The 20,437-nt window shown below is 40.3% G+C and overlaps 1 protein-coding gene across 1 annotated transcript in view; it reads right to left on the bottom strand.

The window, feature by feature from the left end:
- The window catches only part of vimr2 (vimentin-related 2), a 29,511-nt gene that overhangs the window by 1,378 nt on the left and 7,696 nt on the right, over positions 1–20,437 (bottom strand). The window contains exons 6-9 of the mRNA XM_041798301.1: positions 15,592–15,723; positions 12,275–12,406; positions 7,578–7,688; positions 7,364–7,488 (exon numbers count right to left, since the gene is read on the bottom strand). Coding sequence (XP_041654235.1) covers positions 7,364–7,488; positions 7,578–7,688; positions 12,275–12,406; positions 15,592–15,723 — 500 coding nt within the window. The remainder of the gene's footprint in view (positions 1–7,363; positions 7,489–7,577; positions 7,689–12,274; positions 12,407–15,591; positions 15,724–20,437) is intronic.

Raw genomic sequence — 20,437 nt, 5'->3', positions numbered from 1 at the left:
TTGGGTCTTTTCCCGGAGCACATTTATGAGTCTTATTTTGAAAAATGTACCCGTACTACTCGTGATGCTTCCTGTATCTAAGGTGCCCTTCTGCTCATTCTTCACAACGCTGAAGAAGACCACGAGCTGTGAAATGCATCCGTTGTGCAGTAAGCCTTCATAAACTGCTCTGAAGGACATTTTGATTGCTAACTTTCTCAGTTCTAGTTAATCTTTTTTGTCGAGCCCCATTTAGAAGTTAAGTTGGGAGGGTGCTCCTTTTTTCACTTTTTTGTGAATTTTTTAAAAACTTTTTTTAACTTTATTGCAAACATGAGATATAAATAAATTATTCAATCAGTTTTGATTGGATTAATGTACACATAGATGTATTTGGAGGGTAGACTGGAACATGAGATTGACAGGGGGATTGGTGCAGCTTTATAAGCAGTTTTATAAGGCGTACCAGACTGTTGTGGTGAAGAGCTGAGCCAGAAGGCAAAGCGATCTTTGTTCCAACCCTCACCTATATTCATGAGCTCTGGGTAATGACCGAAAGAATGAGATTGCAGGTTCAAGCTGACAAAGTGAGACTCCTCAGGAGGGTGTCTGGGTTCAGCCTTGGAGATTGGGTGAAGAGCTAGGATGGAGCTGGAAGTAGAGCTGCTGATGCTTTGTCTCCAAAGGAACCAGTTGAGGTGGTTCAGGTATCTAATCAGGATGCCTTCTGGCCACCTCCCCGTGGAGGTCATCCAGGTGCATCCAACTGGGAGGAGACCCCGGGGTAGACCCAGGACTCACTGGATGGATTATTCATCCCATTCAGCCTGGGAACACTTTAGAATCCTCCACAAGAAGTTGCAAAGTGATTTATTGATGATATCAGCATGTGTGTTGGATGAGTAGCATTGGTGCTAGCATCCTGGCTAACAGCTACTGTACCTTATTTTGGATTTAAAAATTAGTTTGGATGTTGGAATTATTTATGGGTGCTAACTGCTTTTTTGAAACAGCCCATTTTTGCTATTCCTTTTTGACAGTTTCTAACCCATTTTTGCCCCTTCACATCAATTTTGGCCTAAATTTAGCCATTTTAAGCCCATTTTTGCTGTTTTCTCGCATTTTTGGACACTTGTCTTTGAAGGTTTTTTTTTCAATTTTATTTTTTTTTTTGCCATTTTTACCCCATTTTTATTGCTGTTTGTCCATTTTTGTCACTTTTAACCCATTTCTAAGGCTTTTAACCCAACTCTTTGTCCATTTTTGCTACTTTTATCCCATTTTTAAACTTTTACCCCATTTTACTTCTCTTTGTCCCATTTTTGGCTTAATTTTTCCCACATTTTATCCATTTTTACTGCTCTTCGTCTAATTTTTGTCACTTTTTTACCCATCTTTGCCAATATCACGCCAGTTTTTGCCCATTTAGGCCTTATTTTTGCCCTTTCTAACCCATTTAAAGCTCTTTGTCCATTTTTAACAATTTTTGACCCATTTTTTGCCACTTTGAACCCATTTTTACAGCTAGTTGTTCATTTTTTGCCCATTTTATCGTAATGTTACATCTATTTGTCCAATTCTTGTCAATTTAAACTCATTTTAAGCTAGTTTTAGCATATTTTTGTCCCAATTTTTCCCATGCATAACCCATTTTTACTTCTCTTTGACCAATTGTTGTCACCTTTGATCCATTTTTATCATTTATATGCCAGTTTTAGCCCATTTTTGACCTAAATATTGCCACTTTTAACACCTTTTTACAGCTAGTTGTCCATTTTCAACCACTGTTAACATATTTTCGGTAGTTTTATCATAATGTTACTTGTCTTTGTCCAATTCTTGTCACTTTTTTTCCATTTTTATGCCAGTTTTAGCCCATTTTTGTCCTACTTTTTCTATTTTGAACCCTGTTTACTGCTCTTTGGACATCTTTAACCTCTTTTAACCAATTTTTTGCCTCTTTTAACCCATTATTACAGCTCTTTGTACATTTTTTGCCAGTTTTATCTTAATGTTACTTCTCTTTGTCCAATTCTTGTCACTTTTAACTCATGGGATTAAATGTGAGAAATATTAGCCAATTTTTGGCCTAATTTTTCCCACATTTAACCCATTTTTACTGCTCTTTGTCCAATTTTGTCACTTTTGACCCATCTTTGCCATTTTTATACCAGTTATAGCCCATTTCTGGCCTAATTTTTGTATCTTTTCCATGGAAGTTATCTCCATTTTTTCAGCTTTATTTTTTGGCATCCTGACATTTTTGTTCATCATGACTAAGCTCCAAAGTCTGACATTACTTTCTGATTTGTTTAGACCAGTATGCCCATCCACACTCCTAACATTTCCAACAAAAAGGTAATTCTGTTTTTTCTTTTTTCAAAGAAAGTGGTTAACCTTTTGAAAAGTTTTATTTTTACACTACAGCATAAATAAACAGAATTCTTTTTGTTGCTTTGATAAACGTGGTTATGAATCAGGTTAAAAATAAAATATGGTTATCACAGCTACTGACCTCCATGGGCCCCCAGAAAGCCCCACCCCAAATAGGTGGTCTTGTATAGTGTAGAGAAATATCACAGATTTTAAACAGAGTATATACTTTTATCTTTAATACTGATGTGCACCTATAGCATCCATCTGTGTGAATGGATGAACGCAGCATGCAGTGTTGAGCTCTTTGAGCAGTGAAGATAATAAAGAAAAGTGTTGTGTAAGTACAGTCCATTTACGACTTGTTGCTGTGTGATTCCATGGTTAACATGGACCACAGTGAACAGCAGAATGAATTACAGCATAATATGGCTCACATTAGTGGTGTGTGAACGCAGTGAACATCTGCTGTAACTGCTCTGAGATGCTTCCACAGGCGATAAGCCGCTCTGTAATGACAGCCTGGGGTCATTAGGGTCTGTTGTGCAGACAGTTTGCCTTGACGCTGGGAGAATAAACAACTACAATTTTCATTTCTTATTCATGGCTTTAATCATGGATGACAAAACATCCAGTAAGGGAGAAAAAAAAAGTTGGCTTGGACTGTTTGTCTTTGCTGTGCCTTAAATGTCTTTGAGACAGCCTGCTGGGTCACAACAGGGAATTAAAACTGAGGCAAATTTTGGAAATGTGTCTGGGAGGGGGGGGGGCAGGCAGTAACAAAGTGGCATGGAGAAGAGCTGGCAGAGGTCCAGCTCACAGCACTGACAGCGTGAGGGGATCCTCGCCCGTTTTATGAAGCGTTGTCAGCTCTGGTCTGCAGCACGACCACATGCAACGTACAAGTGATGCAGAGACTGGGAGGAAATCCATGGTGGTAAGATGACATGTCTGAAATGCGTCACCCGGCATACCAGGATGGCAGATGGTTAAACGACCACAGCGGACGGAGGTGATGACAAAGAAACGTCTTAAAGGTCACGCACAGGAAGCTGCATCATACTCAGGATCTGTTTCCTGTGACCTCAGCAATCCTGTCATGTCGGGCCTTTGTTTACAGGGATATCTCACTCTGACTAAAATGTACATCCAGGTGGCATAAGAGAAGCTTGAGGATTAGATTCAACAGGATGCAGAGGAAATACTTCAGGTGTTGTTCACAATGATGCTCACGCAGAAACTTCTTGTTGATGTTGAGCTTAAAAATCAGTGACAATAGGTATGTCATTGCACATTCCCCCGAGCTTTGTGATTACCTCATGAAGAATTTAAAGAATGCCAAACTTATAGCGTAATGTTAATCAAAGCAAAGTCTGCTAAATTACACAAACACAAATCTATAATACAGTTAAATAAGTTGTTCCTGCAATCAAAAACGAGAGCTGTGAACTCAAAACATAAAAAAAAGACAAACTAATCAGTGAAACCACCTGGTGCTGTGTTTTGGTTGGAATTAAAAAGCGGCAGACACGGCTGTCCATCACCTGCCTCTGAGAGTTGGCTCGGGTCGTACCACTGACAACCTCCCTCACAGTTAGACCACCTCATCTAAGAGATGTCTTATCTTCTCTGTTATAATTGCAGCATGCTGTACCTGACATAAAACGCAGGCCTCTTGTTAAAGAATAATATCCTGCAGCTAATTTAGGAGAGGAGTGAGAGTAGTGAATGAACATGAGTGACCACAGTGATGGATGTATTTATGGCAGCTCTTCATTACAAAAATGGGTCAGGAAGAGTACAGTATGGTCTGTTACAGCAGAAGTTCTTAAAGTGTGATTATGGACGAGAACTACTGCATAGTGCAGGGGTTCATAGTGTGGGAAAATGAGCCTCCGCTGAAAGCCCCTAGTGTCTGCTCTTTGTCTCAACTTTCAAGTTATTTCTGTTTGCAATTCAGTCATTATCCTTTTAAACATACATTGCTTTCAGAAAGTATTCAGACCCCCTTTACTATCATCAATTTTGTTATGTTGCAGCCTGATACAACAACCATTTAAATTCACTTTTTCTCCTAGTACTGAGTTGAAGTACCTCTGGCAGCAATTGCATATGTTCCAACAAGCTTTGCCCACCAAGATTTGAGAATTTTCTGCCATTCTTCTTTGCAAATCCTCTCAAGCACAGTCAGGGTTAGGGTTAGGGACTGTTGGTGGACAGCCATTTTCAGGTCTCAGTTGGGTTCAAGTCAGGGCTAGGACACCCGCAGTCTACCCTACTCCACTCCTGTGCTGTCTCGGCTTTGTGCTTAGGGTCATCGTCATGTTAGAAGGTGAACCTTCAGCCCAGTCTGAGATCCTGAGTGCTGTGGAACAGGTTTTCATCGGGGATATCTCTGCTCCGTTCAGCTTCCCTCAGCCCTGAACTGCCACCCAGTCCCTGCTGATGAAAAGCACCCCCACAGCATGATGCTGCCACCACCATGCTTCACTGTTAAGATGGTACTGGGCAGTGGATGAGTGGATGTGACTGATTTCCTCCAAACATAACATTTAGAATTCTGGCCAAACAGTTCAATCTTGGTTTCATTAGACCAGAGAATCTTGCTTCTCATAGTCTGAGAGTCCTTTAGGTGCTTTTATACAAACTCCAAGCAGGCATGTGTTTCATGTGTTTTGCACTGAGGAGAGGCTTTCTGAATGCACTGTATCTGTCTTTTCTTTTGCATGTTCCTTTGAGGTTTTGAGACAAAAAAGCTTAAAGATGTAACCAACTTAAATCATGCAGCCTATTAGGTAGTTTAACGCCAGCTTAAACATTTTTGAAAACATCAAAGTTGGTCAGACATGTGCACCTTGTGCATCACGATTTTTGTCATGCATGAATCATTTTATTTTTGCTTATGACAATAAACTAATGGCCATTACTTCTGTACTATTATGCTCATCACTGTTTCAGTGGGAACAATTAGTCTGCATCATTAATGCAGTTGATATAGGGTTGAGGCTGACTGGAGAAGGAAGGGCCTTGCTAGCAATGTTTGGTGACTGTTGGTCAGGTCTGAACTGAACGTTGGACAGTGTGAGACACAGGGATCACATTCAGCTTGGCAGCAGCAGCTTCTCCCATCATTACTGAATATTTAAATTTCTTCTATCAGCAGGTTAATGTTTCACCTACCATCCATCTTGAGCCCTGAGCATATTTGGGTTATTTGCACAAGCTTGTGCGTCACAGTGCTGTGCCAAGTTTGGGAGAGATCGTGCAACTTTTCCCTTCAGTCCTTCTTCTTACATCCTTGTAAGTACAAATTTTGCACTTTATCTGATATATTGGTAAATATCCACATCACTGTTAATTTTGGCAGCAATTTTAAATTTAGTCAGAAATATTGTTTAGATTTAGTCACATTTTAGTTATTTTAGCCAGTATAGTTTTAGATTAGATTTCATCCAATTTTAGTCAAAAAAGGGTCCTTAATAGTTTGGTTTAACTTTTTGTCACAACAATTCTTTTAAAAGAGAGGATGCCACCTGGGCTGCCATCAGGCACACTCGCTTGAATCAAGGATTAAGTTAAAAGCCTTTATTTGCGCAGGGAATATCTAATAAATATCCATAAGGATATGCACTGAGAAATCTCCATGTGGAGTATCATTAGATACGCTCTGAGCAAATAAAGGCTTTTTAACTTAATCCTTGATTCTAGCGAGTGCCTGAAGACAGCCCTGGTGGCTTCTCCTCTGACAATAAACACTTTAATCTTAAAGAGCACCTGGCCTCTACCTGGAGTTCACCACACAAACAGAAGCACATAGTAACATCTTTTCTCCTCATCACATTTAATTAGACAATTTTAACATTCATATACACTGCTGCTCAAAAGTTTGGGATCAATGGCAAATTTCTTTGTTTTTAAAAGAAAACTTTTTCATGCAGTTCACAAACACATCAACTGTCAGTCCTCTGTATCAATCTCCTAGCAGCTTAACCGTACGAAGGAAGACTCCATCAAGCCAATCCATCTTGTGGGAGATTCTCCAGGAAGCATGGGGTGAAATCTCATCATTTTACCTTGAAGAACTGACAGCTAGAATGCCTAAGGTCTGCATGGCTGTAACTGCTGCAGAATGTGTTTTTATTTCTTTTTTTATGAAGGCAAAGTTTAAAGAACATTTTTTATTAGAAATAATGATTTTAACTCTGACAAAGTCAACATGTCCAGTCCATTTGCTATATTTCCTCTGTAATTTCATGAGTGTTTCATGGAAAACAAGAAAAAATCCAAGTCTTAAACTTCTGAGCGGTAGCATAAATGCAAAACATTCCTATTAATGCACTTAACTAGAGAAATATCATGTTTTTTGTCACTTTCTTTATTATTGAAGCTCTATTTTTAGCTAAAGTTAGTCGAGCCTGCCTGGTCCACATAATATGGGCAAAGTACAATGGTTAAAGTGAGGATTCAGTGAGAGAGAGAGAGCGAGAGAGAGAGAGAAAGAGAGCTGCTGCTGCTGCTCTGACTAGTCAATCACCCGTTAAATTACTTGGACTGATGCAAAAAACACAAAAATAATAAAACCTGCTCTGAGGAAAGCCAATGATGGACAAAAATTTCAAAGTAAACGTGCAAACATGATTAAAATATAACATATTATTTCTTTTTAATGTGAAGCAATTTCTGAAAGATAAAAACTGGCTCCATGTGCAGAGGGCTTTAAGCTCCAGCCTGAAGCAGCCAAACGAACCACAGCATCTGCAAAATGCTGAGTCACAATTTTGAGACTCCTAAACTGGAACCTTCCTCCACCTGGCTACACAATAAGATACTGTCCATAAAAATCAAAGACAGTCTTTTCCACTGCATAGGTATGAATTATTCATTATGAACACAGACTCGAAAATAGTACTTTTAAGTTGAGTGTTGTCATTGTACATTAATAACCCCCAGGCAGTTGAAAAAATCAGAATAATCACCATAATATCAGAGGTTTTAGATGTGACAGACTGACCTGTACGCAGTGATTTCCATGTCTCTGGCCATCTTCTCATTCAGCAGTATCTTGTAGTCTTCACACTGCTCCTTCATCTGCTCTTGAAGGTCGAACTCCTGGTGCCGCATTTCATCAATGGTACACTGAATGAGACACAGAGGAGCGAGGGATGAGAGCACAAGCTTCAGTGACAGAAATTGTCTAAACTATAGATCAATCAGCCCACTCAGACCTCCAGCTCAGCAATCTGGTCCATGTACGCAGCCTTCTTCATCTCCATCTCGTCCTCCAACTCGTCGTTACATTTTTCAAGCTCAGCAAGCTCCTTCTGAAGCTCCGATATCTGGAGGAATAAAACAACATGCAACATGGTATGGTGACTCAGAGGGTAGAGGCGATTGTCCTGCAATCAGAAGGTTGTGGGCTCAATCCCCGATCCCTGCAGTCAAGACACTTAACCCCAATTTGCTCCCACTGTTTCACTCGTGGTGTGTGACCTGCCCGTTCATGTCAGACAGCTACAAAAGTGCTGTACAAGCTCAGCCCATTCACCATTGGAATAGCATTGAATTGCATCGATAAATTCATTCAAATTCAAGAACATTTAACCCAGAGAGGTTTCTTTTCCTCTACTACAAACTATTAGAGCTGTGGTGTCCTGCTGTGAGTAATCACAGCAATCACTGAAGTTCAACTATTATCAGTCACAGCCAGATGGGGATCCAGGCGGCCATGCTCATCTTTCAGTGAGATCATGTGACTTAGGAAGACCTGGTTACAACTCGCAATCTGATGATTACTCCACAACCTGGTTGAATCACTTATTCACAAACTCCTCTGTTCTCCCTGGCATGATGTGTGAGGGCTGACCGCGTGTGTGTGTGAGCAATGTCCGACAACCCCATCAGTGCCTGCTCTATTATATACATCTCTGTGTCAGGGCTGATTTCACTGCAATCTGTTTGTTTGGCCATGTTGTGTCTCGGTGAGAAACCAGACCCGAGGCGTCCATCACAGGCAGAGAGAGAGAGAGGAAACAGAGCACGTCGAGCCAGGCTGTCCGATCCGTCAGGCTGGACTGAGCAGAGGATTGTGTGCTGCATGTTAGAGAGACGTAGATGATGTTGGGAGAGCTCTGCTGTGGTTACAGAGGCTCAGTGTTTATTTAAAGAGCTGGAGGTAGAGCTGCAGCTGCGGTAATGAGAACCAAACCGCCATGTTTGTGACAGATGTGGTGGTTAGGTTTGGTCTCACCACTGATGGATGTTAAAGACTAATGTGAACAAAGAGGAGGTAGTTTCTGTTTCCTGGAGTCACCTGGTGGCTTTACCTGAGTCATTATTTCCTGATTTCTGTCTTTATTGATGTCAAACTTTACAGCGTATTTCATTTAAAACCCCCCTCACTTTATTGGCCTTTTTCTACCGGCTGAGACGGGAAACATCCGATGAAGGTTTATTTCTTCTCTTCCAGTTGCAGGGGAAGTTTTCACATAAAGTGTGTGTATGTGTGTTTGAGAAGTTTTAAGACATTTATGACACTGCTGGCGCTCTGAAAGACTTTACTTAATAACTGAGGACGCGGAGGGCAATAAATCCTGTCTGAGCTGAAGCCGAGCCCTTCACATCTCCCGCTGAAAGTGTCCGCAGAGTAAACAGTCTGGTCAGCAGGATCTCCCACACTGTTGCTCTGCTGTCACTCAGCTGCTCTGCACTCCCCTCGCCTGCTGTGGGAAACCATTCATTTTCTCCATTATTTCTGATTTAAGAGCTGATGCTCGACACAGAGCCAGTTGTTCGTTCTAAGACTCCTCTTTATTTTATCAGTAAAGAGGTGGGAGATGTGAATCAGTAGGGTTTAAATGGTGTTTAACTATAAGATTTACAGTCTATTAACTTAGGATAAATAGACATTTTTCTACCTATTAGTAGCATTAACTATCCATGGAGACAGCTTTGGTTTGGTCTGATTTCATACATTTTATTTTCAGTGATCTGAGGTAGAAACAGATGTGGAGGACAAAGTCTTCATTTGTGCTTTTAGTACAAATCTTTTGCTTTTCATTGGAATTAAATATTTGAATAATTCAACCAAGCCCTGCAGCTGACTGGTGACCACTTCAGGTGTACCCCACCTCTCGCCCAATAACAGCTGGGATGGGCTCCAGCCCACCACAACCCCAACGGGATAAACAGGATAGAAAATGGATGGATGGATAATCCAGCCAAATCATTCCTCTCATGAAATAACATCTCAAACGCCCTTTCATTTTTTTTCCAAAGGGAAAATGATCAAAGATCATATTTTACAAATAATAATCTAACTGGAAATATTTGTGCTACGTGATAGGACTGACGCCAACTCTTACATCTTACCAGTAAATTAATTTACCACCACCCACATGTTTTTATTGGGTGGACCTAACAATACAAATATACTGTATGTATATCAAATGTGATGTGATACAGTATGATACAAAAACTTACAACATGCTGCAATACGATGTGATGTGAAGCAATGTGATGCACTACAATATATGATACAATGTGATACGATATGATACAATACGCCAAAAACACTCTGATATGGCATGATACAATATGATACAATACAATGAAGGGGCATCGCGTTGCATTACTATACAACACAGTTCCATACTTTACCATATGATTTACAATATGGTTGAGTTGAGAAAGATGCACTCTTAAGTTATATCTTGCGCTTGTAGAATTATTTCACAATTGACAACATATGTTGAAACCTGCAAAAACAAAGAAGATGGATGGTTCACCTTTGAGAAAGAACAGGAAATTTCCATCAAGAAAAACCAAAAAAAGGTGAAAAGAAGACCTCAGTCTCAACAACAACTCTTGGCTTACTTAAAAGCTAACAACAACCGCCGGTAACTGCAACCGAACACTGCCTGCCCTCAACAGGAGTGGGGTGGTGCATACGAACGCAGCGGCCCGGCGCTCCATCACCAGCAGCAAAACAAAGCCCTACACTTACACCAGAACTGACAGCGTGTGCACGGAGTATATATCTTTCCTGATGAAGATTATCCGGAGAACGGGGCGCTTGGAGACTGACAGGAGGAGGACGTGGAGCAGCACGACACCGACAGCCAGTGGGGAGGAGGCAGCGATGGCATTGTGCGAGAAGTGGGGCAGACAAGCCGGGCTGCAGGCTAGGCTAAGAGCAGCCCCACACAAACCTGGCATACTGAGCATCTTTCTCCCGGATGGCCTCTCCTTCACCGACAGGACGGATGATGTGAGGCTGCAGATTTCTTTTTTTTTGGAACTATCTTTGTATTTAACATTTATAGAAATATACAACTTTCAGGAGATGCTTTCAAACATACACTTGTCAGTCTTTCCATCTTTACATGACGCTACTCTTTGTTTTAGTTTTTAACATAAGTCCTATCCTCTAATTCTTAAATCAGTCCCGATTAGAGGCCATTCAAAATATCTCTATACCTATTACTAGGCTGCAGATTTTTAACCACCGCTTGGGCCACTGTGTTTGCTGCTACAGGGGAGACTGCCAAACATAATTTCGTTGCATTTTTACAATGCAATGACAATAAACAACTATCTATCTAACTATCTATGATGCAATAACATACAATACAATATGATACAAAACAATACAGCATTCTGCAATATGAGACACTGCAATGCAATGCGAAATGGTACAACTGATGTGATGTGAGGCGTTGTGATGACACAACAAGATATGATGCAATATGATATGATGGGATGCAATGAAATGCAACAGATACAAGAAGATCTAAAGGCTCTATGCACGGCTGAGTGTGACATATTTCTGGTGGAACATTATTTTTATTACAACAATAAGTGCTAAGCCAAAACAGAACTTACTCATCATTGTTCTCCAAAAGTCAACCATCCTATACTGTGTTTGTTTGTCAAATTTTTTATTTTTTTTTTTGTGTAGTTTTTTTTTCCGGTTGTCATTTGTATTTACTCTTTTTTATAATGGCATAGAAATGTGCTAATATAATGTTTCAAAAGCGGGTTAATAGCACTTCTGGATATCATTGCTTTGTGCCGCAATGTACGTGTTCAGCTAAATTTCACTCGTCATTGACAGTCAGCATGGGTAACTCCTGCAAACAGCAGGTAAACCACAATGAATCTGCCATCATGCACCGTTCTCTTCTGAGTTCAATCTCCCAATCAGAAGTTTGGGAGCTGCCTAAAGCCAAATGCAGAAGTGATGCATGCATAGAGCCCATATGATGCGATGCAATTTATTACAATACGATATGATGTGATACAACCTGATACAATAGGATACAAATTGAGACACATACAGTCCACAGTAACAATAAGTTGCAATATAGCAGTTTTGCAATAATTAATCCATTGCAAGACAAGCTACTATGATGCATCCTGTTATCTGATTAATGAAAAGACAAATTGATCCTAAAATGGTACTGTGAAGGATTAATATGTTCTTTTCACTGTAGCTCATTGGCTAATTAACTTCATGTCCAAGGCTCCAAGGTGAGGACTCATGAAGTAGTGGGTCAGATTGGAAGGGAAACCCATTTATGACACCATCTTAAACTTCATTATGGATTTTGCACCAGTGATACCATAATCATATCACGTGAGCCAGGCAATAAATATTCACACATTGATTATTTTTACCTCCCTTGATAAGAATCATAACAGATAGTTTTATAAGATAGACTGGTAATCTGAATTTGCTATCTGTGGAAGGGTCCAAGACAATTATCTAAAGCTGATAGGAAAATTAATGTCACACTGCTCCTTTAAAGCTTTATTAGGGATGTTTTGAGGATATTTGGGTAGCTGTACGTTGTCGTCTTTCTCAGTTATTGTGGTTTGGGGGAATTTACTCCTGACAACAAAAGAAAAAAGGGAGTCCACTCACCAGCATCTTCATCTCCCTGATGTCCTTTATCTTTGACGGGTCTTTGACTCTTGACCCTGCAGCACCTCCCACTTCCAGTTGTTTTCCATCACCGATGGGAACCAAAGCCAAAGAGACTGCACCACACTCGAACTGCAGAGACAGAAGATGACAAGTAAGTGCAGTTGAGAAAGATTTCTGTGTTCAAAAAAGAAGTCTGACCTTTCACTTTGAGTCTACTGGACCTTGAAGGATGCTGCTTTCTTTTGGGAAGTTAAGAGCACTTTGACAGGAAAGCAAAAAAGCAATCAGAGCCTCTCATACTGGCTGAGAGTTAGAGCTCTCCTTGTGTTCAACACTGCTCTGATTAGATGGAACAAACGCAGCTGAAATGAGCGACATGAGGGTGCACAGGTCTGTGGAAGTCAGCAAGCAATCACCATTACTGTTCAAACCCAAAAGCAATCATTTCAGCATTGAGACAATTGTGTCGTAATCGAGGCCAGCCAGGACTGACAGGACGGTGTCCAGCTGGCATGAGAAGAGACCGAGAGTAAGAGTGAATATGGGGTTTAAGGGAACAAGAGACAAACCTGTGCATCTAAGCAGACAGACAAACATATAAATGTGCCAGATACCCTTCAGCTAAGCTGCCAAATAAAGGACACACAATCATGGGCACACCAGCGTCCACTCCAGTGCAGCAGAGGAGCCTGGGAAGGCGGCCAGCAGTCTGATTACAGCCCTGACCTCTGAACCAGGCAGACATCCTCGGCCCAGTGGGGGTCAGACCTACCGGAGCTATAGTCTGACCCCAATGCAGAACCTCTTTGCTTGCACTAAACACTCAAAGGTGGACAAAGGCATTCTGTTCGGGTGCAGAGCTGCTGCTCTGATTCTCAAGTTCTTCCCTAGTGTTGTGTTAAGAGGGAAAGAAAACAACAGGGAGTTTCAGTGTGTGATTTGTGAAAGTTGAGATTTACATGTGGACATGACTGAGCCATTTCAGAGGGAGTGAGACAATGATGTGATGAAAATAGCAGAGGTCAAGTGGTCAGTAAGAGGATGAAGACTGCAGCTGGTTGGTCTAAGGTTTCTACTAAAATCATTTTTCATGAACAAAAATAGCAATGGAACTATTTAAAGAGCAAAAGGAGCATGCATTCAAAATCCCACTGAAGAATGAGGCACAACATGTGCTCAAAATATGAAATGCAAAAGTGGCTTAGTCATAGAGTTATCATACATAACATTATGAATGACTCTACACTGATGCCACAGTGGCATTTACAGTTTTATCTGCTCAGGGTTTACCAAACATTAATGCATCAGTAGCTCAGTCCAGCAGTCTTAGACCCCAGGGTCAGGCCCACTTCAAAGGGTCCCAAGATAAATCTAAGGGGGCATGAGATGATGGATGGACAGGAAAGGAGCGAGAGAGGTCTGATACACAAGATTTTAGTCCTGTTTTTGGTGGGGCAAGGGAGGGGCCCTAACCTTTGCATTTTTGTGAGTATGAGATTATTTAAACCAGTGATTCTGGTTTAAACTGGTCTGGACTAACAACCCATCCATTGCTGTGGAATTGTTCTTTAGTTTTTCATTTGGTTTTTATTTCTAATGTTTGTGTTGCAATTGAAATTTCTCATTTTGTGTTTTGCATTGTTTTTTGGATATTTCTTGTTGGATTTTATAGGCTTTAAAGATCCGTCTAGGGACGGGCATTGTAATTAAGCTTCAGCAAAAGATGCCTGGTTTATGGCATTTGTTTGCATGTTTAATTTTCCTCCATTTTTATAAAGCAATGCAAAAAAAGAACTAAAAAACATAAAAACACCTAAAGCAGATATTTCTTGCCACTTAAGTAAAAATTTTAAAAATGTTGAGGTAACTTGTCATTAAGAAATCAATGCTAAAGTTAGGGATGCAGAATATTACCTGCATAAAATATGCATCAGCTGATGTCCCCCTAAAAATTGATTATGGATTATGTTATTATTATTATGGATATGGAACAGATATATCAGCTCTTGGCATCATACATTATCAGCTATAAATATCAGCTTAGATCAGCTGTAATTATTGGACCATATATACTGTTGATATCAGCTTACATCAGTTGTTAATGTAGACCTATATCAGGCTTAACTATTGGCCTATATCAGCTGTAAATATCAGCATATATAAGCTGTAAATTTCAGCCCTAATCAGCTGTATATATCAGTCTATAATACCTGTATTTAACAGTCTATATCAGCTGGAACTATCAGTGTAAATCAGCTGTTACAATAGGCCTATATCAGATGTAGTTATTGACCTATAACAGTGGTAGATATTGGCCTATATCAGGTGTAATAACAGCCAATATCAGCTGTAAATCCCAGCCTATAATACCTGTAAATATCTGCCTATATCAGCAGTTAATATCTGCCTATATCACCTGTAAACATCTGCCTATATCGGCTGTAAAAATCTTCCAATAGTACCTGTAAATACCTGCCTATATCAGCTGTAAATATCTGCCAATAGTACCCATAAATATCTGCCTATATCAGCTGTAAATATTAGCCGAAAATATCTGTAAACATCTTCCAATAGTACCTGTAAATATCTGCCTATATCAGCTGTAAATATCTACCAATACTACATGTAAATATCTGCCAGTACTACCTGTAAATATCTGCCGATAGCTGTAAATATCTGCCAATAGTACCTGTAAATATCTGCCTATATCAGCGGTAATAGCAGCCTATATCTGCTTTCAGTATTGGCTTATGTATGACTAAGTTTATGGAGTTTAAGCAGGACCAACAGTCCTATATCAGCTGGTCTTTTTCTTAGTTCATCTTCAGTCCTTAAACTTCAAAGTGTGTTTTAAGAACCAAAGTTTTAGGTCTGAAGTACAGTTTTGATATAGTTATTGCCTAAAATAAATTTTTCAATACCTGTAAATTGGATATCCGCACCAATCCAACATCATTCTTCCCCAGTTTGAAGGTTGTTTATATGTGAAAAATCAAGTAATCCTTGTACTCAGCTGTAATATGAAAACCTCATTTTGAAAAACAGTAGTGTAGAAGCACACACCAGTAGGAGCATAAAAGGAAACAATTAAGAAAGGTACATAATCTTAAAAATGTATTTAAGCCTATATTTGAGTGAATTACAATAGATCCGTCTGGTCTATTCATATGTATGTAGGTGTACGACTGCTGGGGAGCCAGACACAGTATTATGATTCTAAACATGTACACAGGGATGCTACTGTAAAGCATATGGCGCAGAAAGGCTTCCACTTCCTGACATGTTTATGTGTTTTCTGCTGCAGCGTGTTGTACCTGGAGGCTCTCAGCCAGCTGGCAGTAGTACTCCTTTACATCCAAGGCCGGAGTGATGTCAGGGCTGCCAAATTTAAAGGCCGCCACGGCTCCTGTCGTCTCTTCAGCTGGATACAGCAGATTCTGTACCGCCTGTGCGTACACAACACACATACAAATGCAGAGAGGCAATGTTTATTCATATCATTCACACAGAGAAGAAAAGTAACTATCAGTTCATATTATTCAAGGTTAAACTAAAATGACTGGACTAGACTGGGCTGTCAAACAATTAAAATGTAATTAATATTTAATCTAAAAATTTCTGTGGTTAATTTGGATCAACTGCCCTTTTTGTAGGGTAACCGACTCCATTTGTATATAAACCTGCTCTTTTTGATGGAAAATTAAGAATTTTATTCAATGATTAGGAAGTTAACTTAACCACTGAAAAAGGAACTTGATATTGATTAAAAAGATAAGGAAACAGTAAAAATGTCATTAATGATATCACAAAATGCATATGATTTTTGACTTTTCCACTGAGCTGTCTGCAGGGTTGAAAAGTAACTAAATACATTTACTTCAGGTATTGTACTTGAGTAGTTTTTCTTGCACGGTTTGGAGTACAGCAAAAACTGGAGGGTTGATATCTCAGGGTTAAGCATTTCAGAGTAATCTGGAGGAATGTGTGGACAAAATTCCCCATCATGCCTTTGGGCAGAGTGTTTAAATGTGTTTGGATGGTTAGGCGTCCTTTTGATAGTGTCTTTGTTGTTTTTGATGTGAGACACATTTACACCACGAGTGAAGTTATCTGGTTCAGGGACTTTAGAATTCCATCCCTGCTTTTTGCAGATGGTGTGGTTCTGTTGGCTTCCTCGGCTGGGGGACCTCCAGCAGGGACTGGGACGGTTTGCAGCTGAGAGTGAAGCGGTAGGAATGAGAGTCAGCACCTCCAAACCTTAGGCCACGGTTCTCTGCCTGAAAACAGTGGATTGCTCCCTCAGGGTGGAGAGTAAGTCCTTGCCCCAAGAGAAGGAGTTCAAGTATCTTGGGGTCTTATTCACGAGTGAGGATAGAGGGGAACATGAGATTGACAGGCGGATTGGCACAGCATTGGCCGGACTGCAGGAATTGTACCGAACCATTGTGGTGAAGAGGGGGCTAATCTGAGAGGCAAAGCTCTCAATTTACTGGTCGATCTACCTCCCAACCCTCACCTATGGTCATGAACTCTGGGGAATGACTGAAAGAATGAGATCACAGATACAAGCTGAAATGAGTTTCCTCTGGAGGGTGGCTGGACTAGATCTAAGCAATAGGGTGAGGAGTCCAGACATCCAGAGGGAGCTAGGAGTAGAGCTGCTGCTCCTTTGCATTGAAAGGAGCAGCAGCTGGTGGTTCGGGCTTCTGATGAGGATGCCTCCTGGTCTCGAGGTCTCCTCCCAGCCTGGCGGAGACTTCAAGGAAGACCCAGAATGCACTAGAGGGATTGCGTATCCTGTCTGGTCTGGGAATGCCTCGGAATCCCCCAGCAGGAGTTGGAAAATGTCGCTGCGGAAAGGGACATCTGGGTGGACTTGCTTAGCCTGTTACCCCTGCGACCCATCTCTGGATAAGGAGATGAAAATGGATGGATGGATGGATGGATGGATGGATGGATGGATGGTGAAGTTATCCACTGAGTTAGAGTTCCTGTCTGTGGGCTTAGAAGGTCCAAAAGGATGCACAGTGTGTTAGCATCAGTGTGCATTGCCTTATTATGAGATTGATTCTGCTTTGTTCTTACCCGAGGAGACCCACCTCGCCACAGATTTTCTAGAGTTACTGCAGCTCCGTAGTGTGCTACATATGGTTAAACTACACATTTAAAGACCAATATAGATGCTTCTAATGTGTTAGATTTAACTCAATATGAGTTAATTAACACTGTCAATTTTGCCATGTATTTACTTTATTCTAGAGGTGGGACTTTACCTGACCAACCTGGTTGGAGATCTATTCTCTTGTTCTTGCAAACAAGGAAATATCATATTTTACTGTGCGACTCCTCAGTAGCTACTCAGTACAATTGTGTCTTTTTTCCACCTCATGTCTGAGTTTTTAAAGTGAAATGAGAGATTAAGGAGCAGTGGTGGACTTATTTCACATCACGGTGGTTACAGAGAGAGGCTACAGTCGCTTAACCAAAGTCTGCTGAAAGGGACAATGAAGCATGTGACTAATTAAGATTTTTTTTAAATAATGCACTACTTATGGATGTTGATTAATCACAATTAATGCATTAATTCTGACAGTTTTTCTTTAGAGTAAAAATCTGTCATGTTTCATTATTAATCCTAACACATCCTGAATTAAAACAACAGTAAACTTCTGCTTATACCAAACCCATAACATCCATTAATTCAGCAGAATAATGGGCTAATTTCTGTAATGATTACTTGTACTTCTGATAGTCTAAATACCCATTCAGTGCATTATTATGCAGAGTTATTCAGATCTTGTTCTGCAAAGTTAAGAACCTGAAAAAGAAACCAGCATTAAACATTAATAATTAAATGCCCTTAAAGAATCATAAGTACTTCCTATAATGCAAATAAATGGGACTTGTTGTGTGTTGAATATAATAAGATTATAACTACTAATACTTGGTTATTTCTAAGCTTCGTAGCTGGATCAAGTAGAGCTTATTATATACTGTTGAGTGTTTTTTCTATTGCAAGGCATCACATTTAAGAGCCTACCCTTTATTGTTTTGTTGAAACAGGAATTTGTGCATTAACTTGAAGAGTGAAAGCTTTATATTTTTGTCTTTCTGGCATTGCATTAGATTTACAATGTGGCAGAAAATGAAAACACATCAGGATCACAAATGTGCACTAATATGCAGTAGCCCCGTAAAGAAAAACCTCAGTACATCCATGTGTCAGAGACCTTAACATATAAGTCTTCACATTTCAATATACTGCCCCTTTAGTCGAAGAAAAAACGAGAAAATGAAGTGTTACAGAGCTGCAGTGGCAGTCTAACATTCCCCTCCACCTAAATAACGACATGGCTGCAGATTTGTCAGGGGAATATGGGCTATCTGGAAGTGCTGATAATGACAACAGTTAATAAAACAAAGGCAACTTCTGTTTTCATTTGGTATTCAGCCGCATTTCCCGGACTGTGAGTTATCGAGCGTGTTCCCAGAGGGAGTGTGTTAAATGCTGGGCCGGCCGGCTCTGCAGAGGAAAAACACAGTGATGGAGCTGGTCCTGCTTCAGCTGCCTGCAGCCTCCAGCTCTGATACTGGGGCGCGTCTGTCAACTGTGGCGAGGCAGAGTAAATCTTAAAAGGTGAAGTGAGCGGGGTGTGTCTGGATGTGATAGAAGCAGTGATGTGCAGTGAGAAAATCAGCCTATTTAAGCTCAATATTTCTGAGACTTTTCAGAAATAATTTACTTTTTAGTGTTGAGGAGAGGATTGATTCCAATCGCAGTCTATAATCATCATTTAAGTACGGCAGTATGAGGCTCTCTGTCTTTTATAGGGGGACTTTAATACTGTGAACAACAGCTTTTATGGGTTACATTTTACGTAATTGACTGAGTCTGTCTCGTCTTCGAAGTACCTCAGATTCTATAGAGACGCTCTGGTGTCTTTTAAGCTTCATATTCAGGAGCTCATAAAGACAAAGTTAAAGTTGCAGCTGAGTTTTTCTTTTGCTGCAAAACAGATACTTTGCTTCTCCTTGTCTGCCTTTAATTGACTACAGTGTTACTTTATACATGCATGCATCCTCTCAATGCCTCAAACCTTTGGACAGACATCTCATAACAAATCCCAAGGCCCTAAATTATCATTGTGCTGTATGTTTGAGTGTGCTGACTTTTATTGTCTACATGTAGACTGAATCACCATGTGGACAAAAGTATTTGTCACACCTGTTAATTATTGAATTTGGGTTTTTCAGACTTTAGACCCCTTACCACGCATGTATGAAATCAAGAACGTAGCCATGCAGTCTCTATTTACAAACATTTGTGATAGATCATGGATTGTTCTCTGTCAGTCAGACGGGTGAATATGGGTTTGGCAGATTCCTGGAGAACGTTACTTGTCTGACGGCACTGTGCCAACTGTGAAGTTTAGTGGAGGAGGGATAATGGTATGGGCCTTATCTCAAACAGGAACTGTTTGAATTTTTTCGATAACACAAACAGTCATGCAATTATGGTCAAGCAAAGTGTGCTTCAACAGCGCTCCATTGGCGACGCGCTAGGTTTTAAAGGGTAAAACATTTTTGGAATGAACTGAAACTGAGATAGTGTATCTTTCTAGGTTGCTTAACTTGTCCATTTGTCCCACACTAAATGATCAGAAGATAACACTTCCCCTGCTTATGCTTTGATTGATTTATATTATAGAATTTAATGCTATTTAACATCTTACATGAGGTTTCTCCTTTTGCAAAAATGTAAACACAATTATGCAACTCTCATAACCAATCATAGAAGGTAATTTTTGCACCACCCAGGCTTGTAAAACTAGTGCAGGTCTGCTTGTGCATGCACAAAATCCAAAAGGGGCAACTGGGCTTGCTTGAGGTTCTTGGTGTTTTGTGTTTCCTCTGAAGGGCTTCCTAAAGAACCCCAACCAAGTCCAGTTGCCCCTTTTTGATCAGGCTTTGGATAATGATGACCTGGATGACTGAGAACCTACACAGACTCCAAGACTAAAGCTATGAAAATGTTTGCCACATAACACCTTTTTTACAGTTCAGTTTTTGAACAAATTAAACATCTATGGCTGACTAAAACTTGAAAGGCTCATGTGTGCTTGTAGGTAGGTTTTTAACCTTTTGGTTAGGCCAGGCTAG

Source organism: Cheilinus undulatus, linkage group 10, assembly GCF_018320785.1.
Source record: "Cheilinus undulatus linkage group 10, ASM1832078v1, whole genome shotgun sequence".
Taxonomy (NCBI): domain Eukaryota; kingdom Metazoa; phylum Chordata; class Actinopteri; order Labriformes; family Labridae; genus Cheilinus; species Cheilinus undulatus.
Note: the sequence above shows the minus strand (reverse complement) of the source record. Positions and strands in the feature narration are given on the sequence as shown.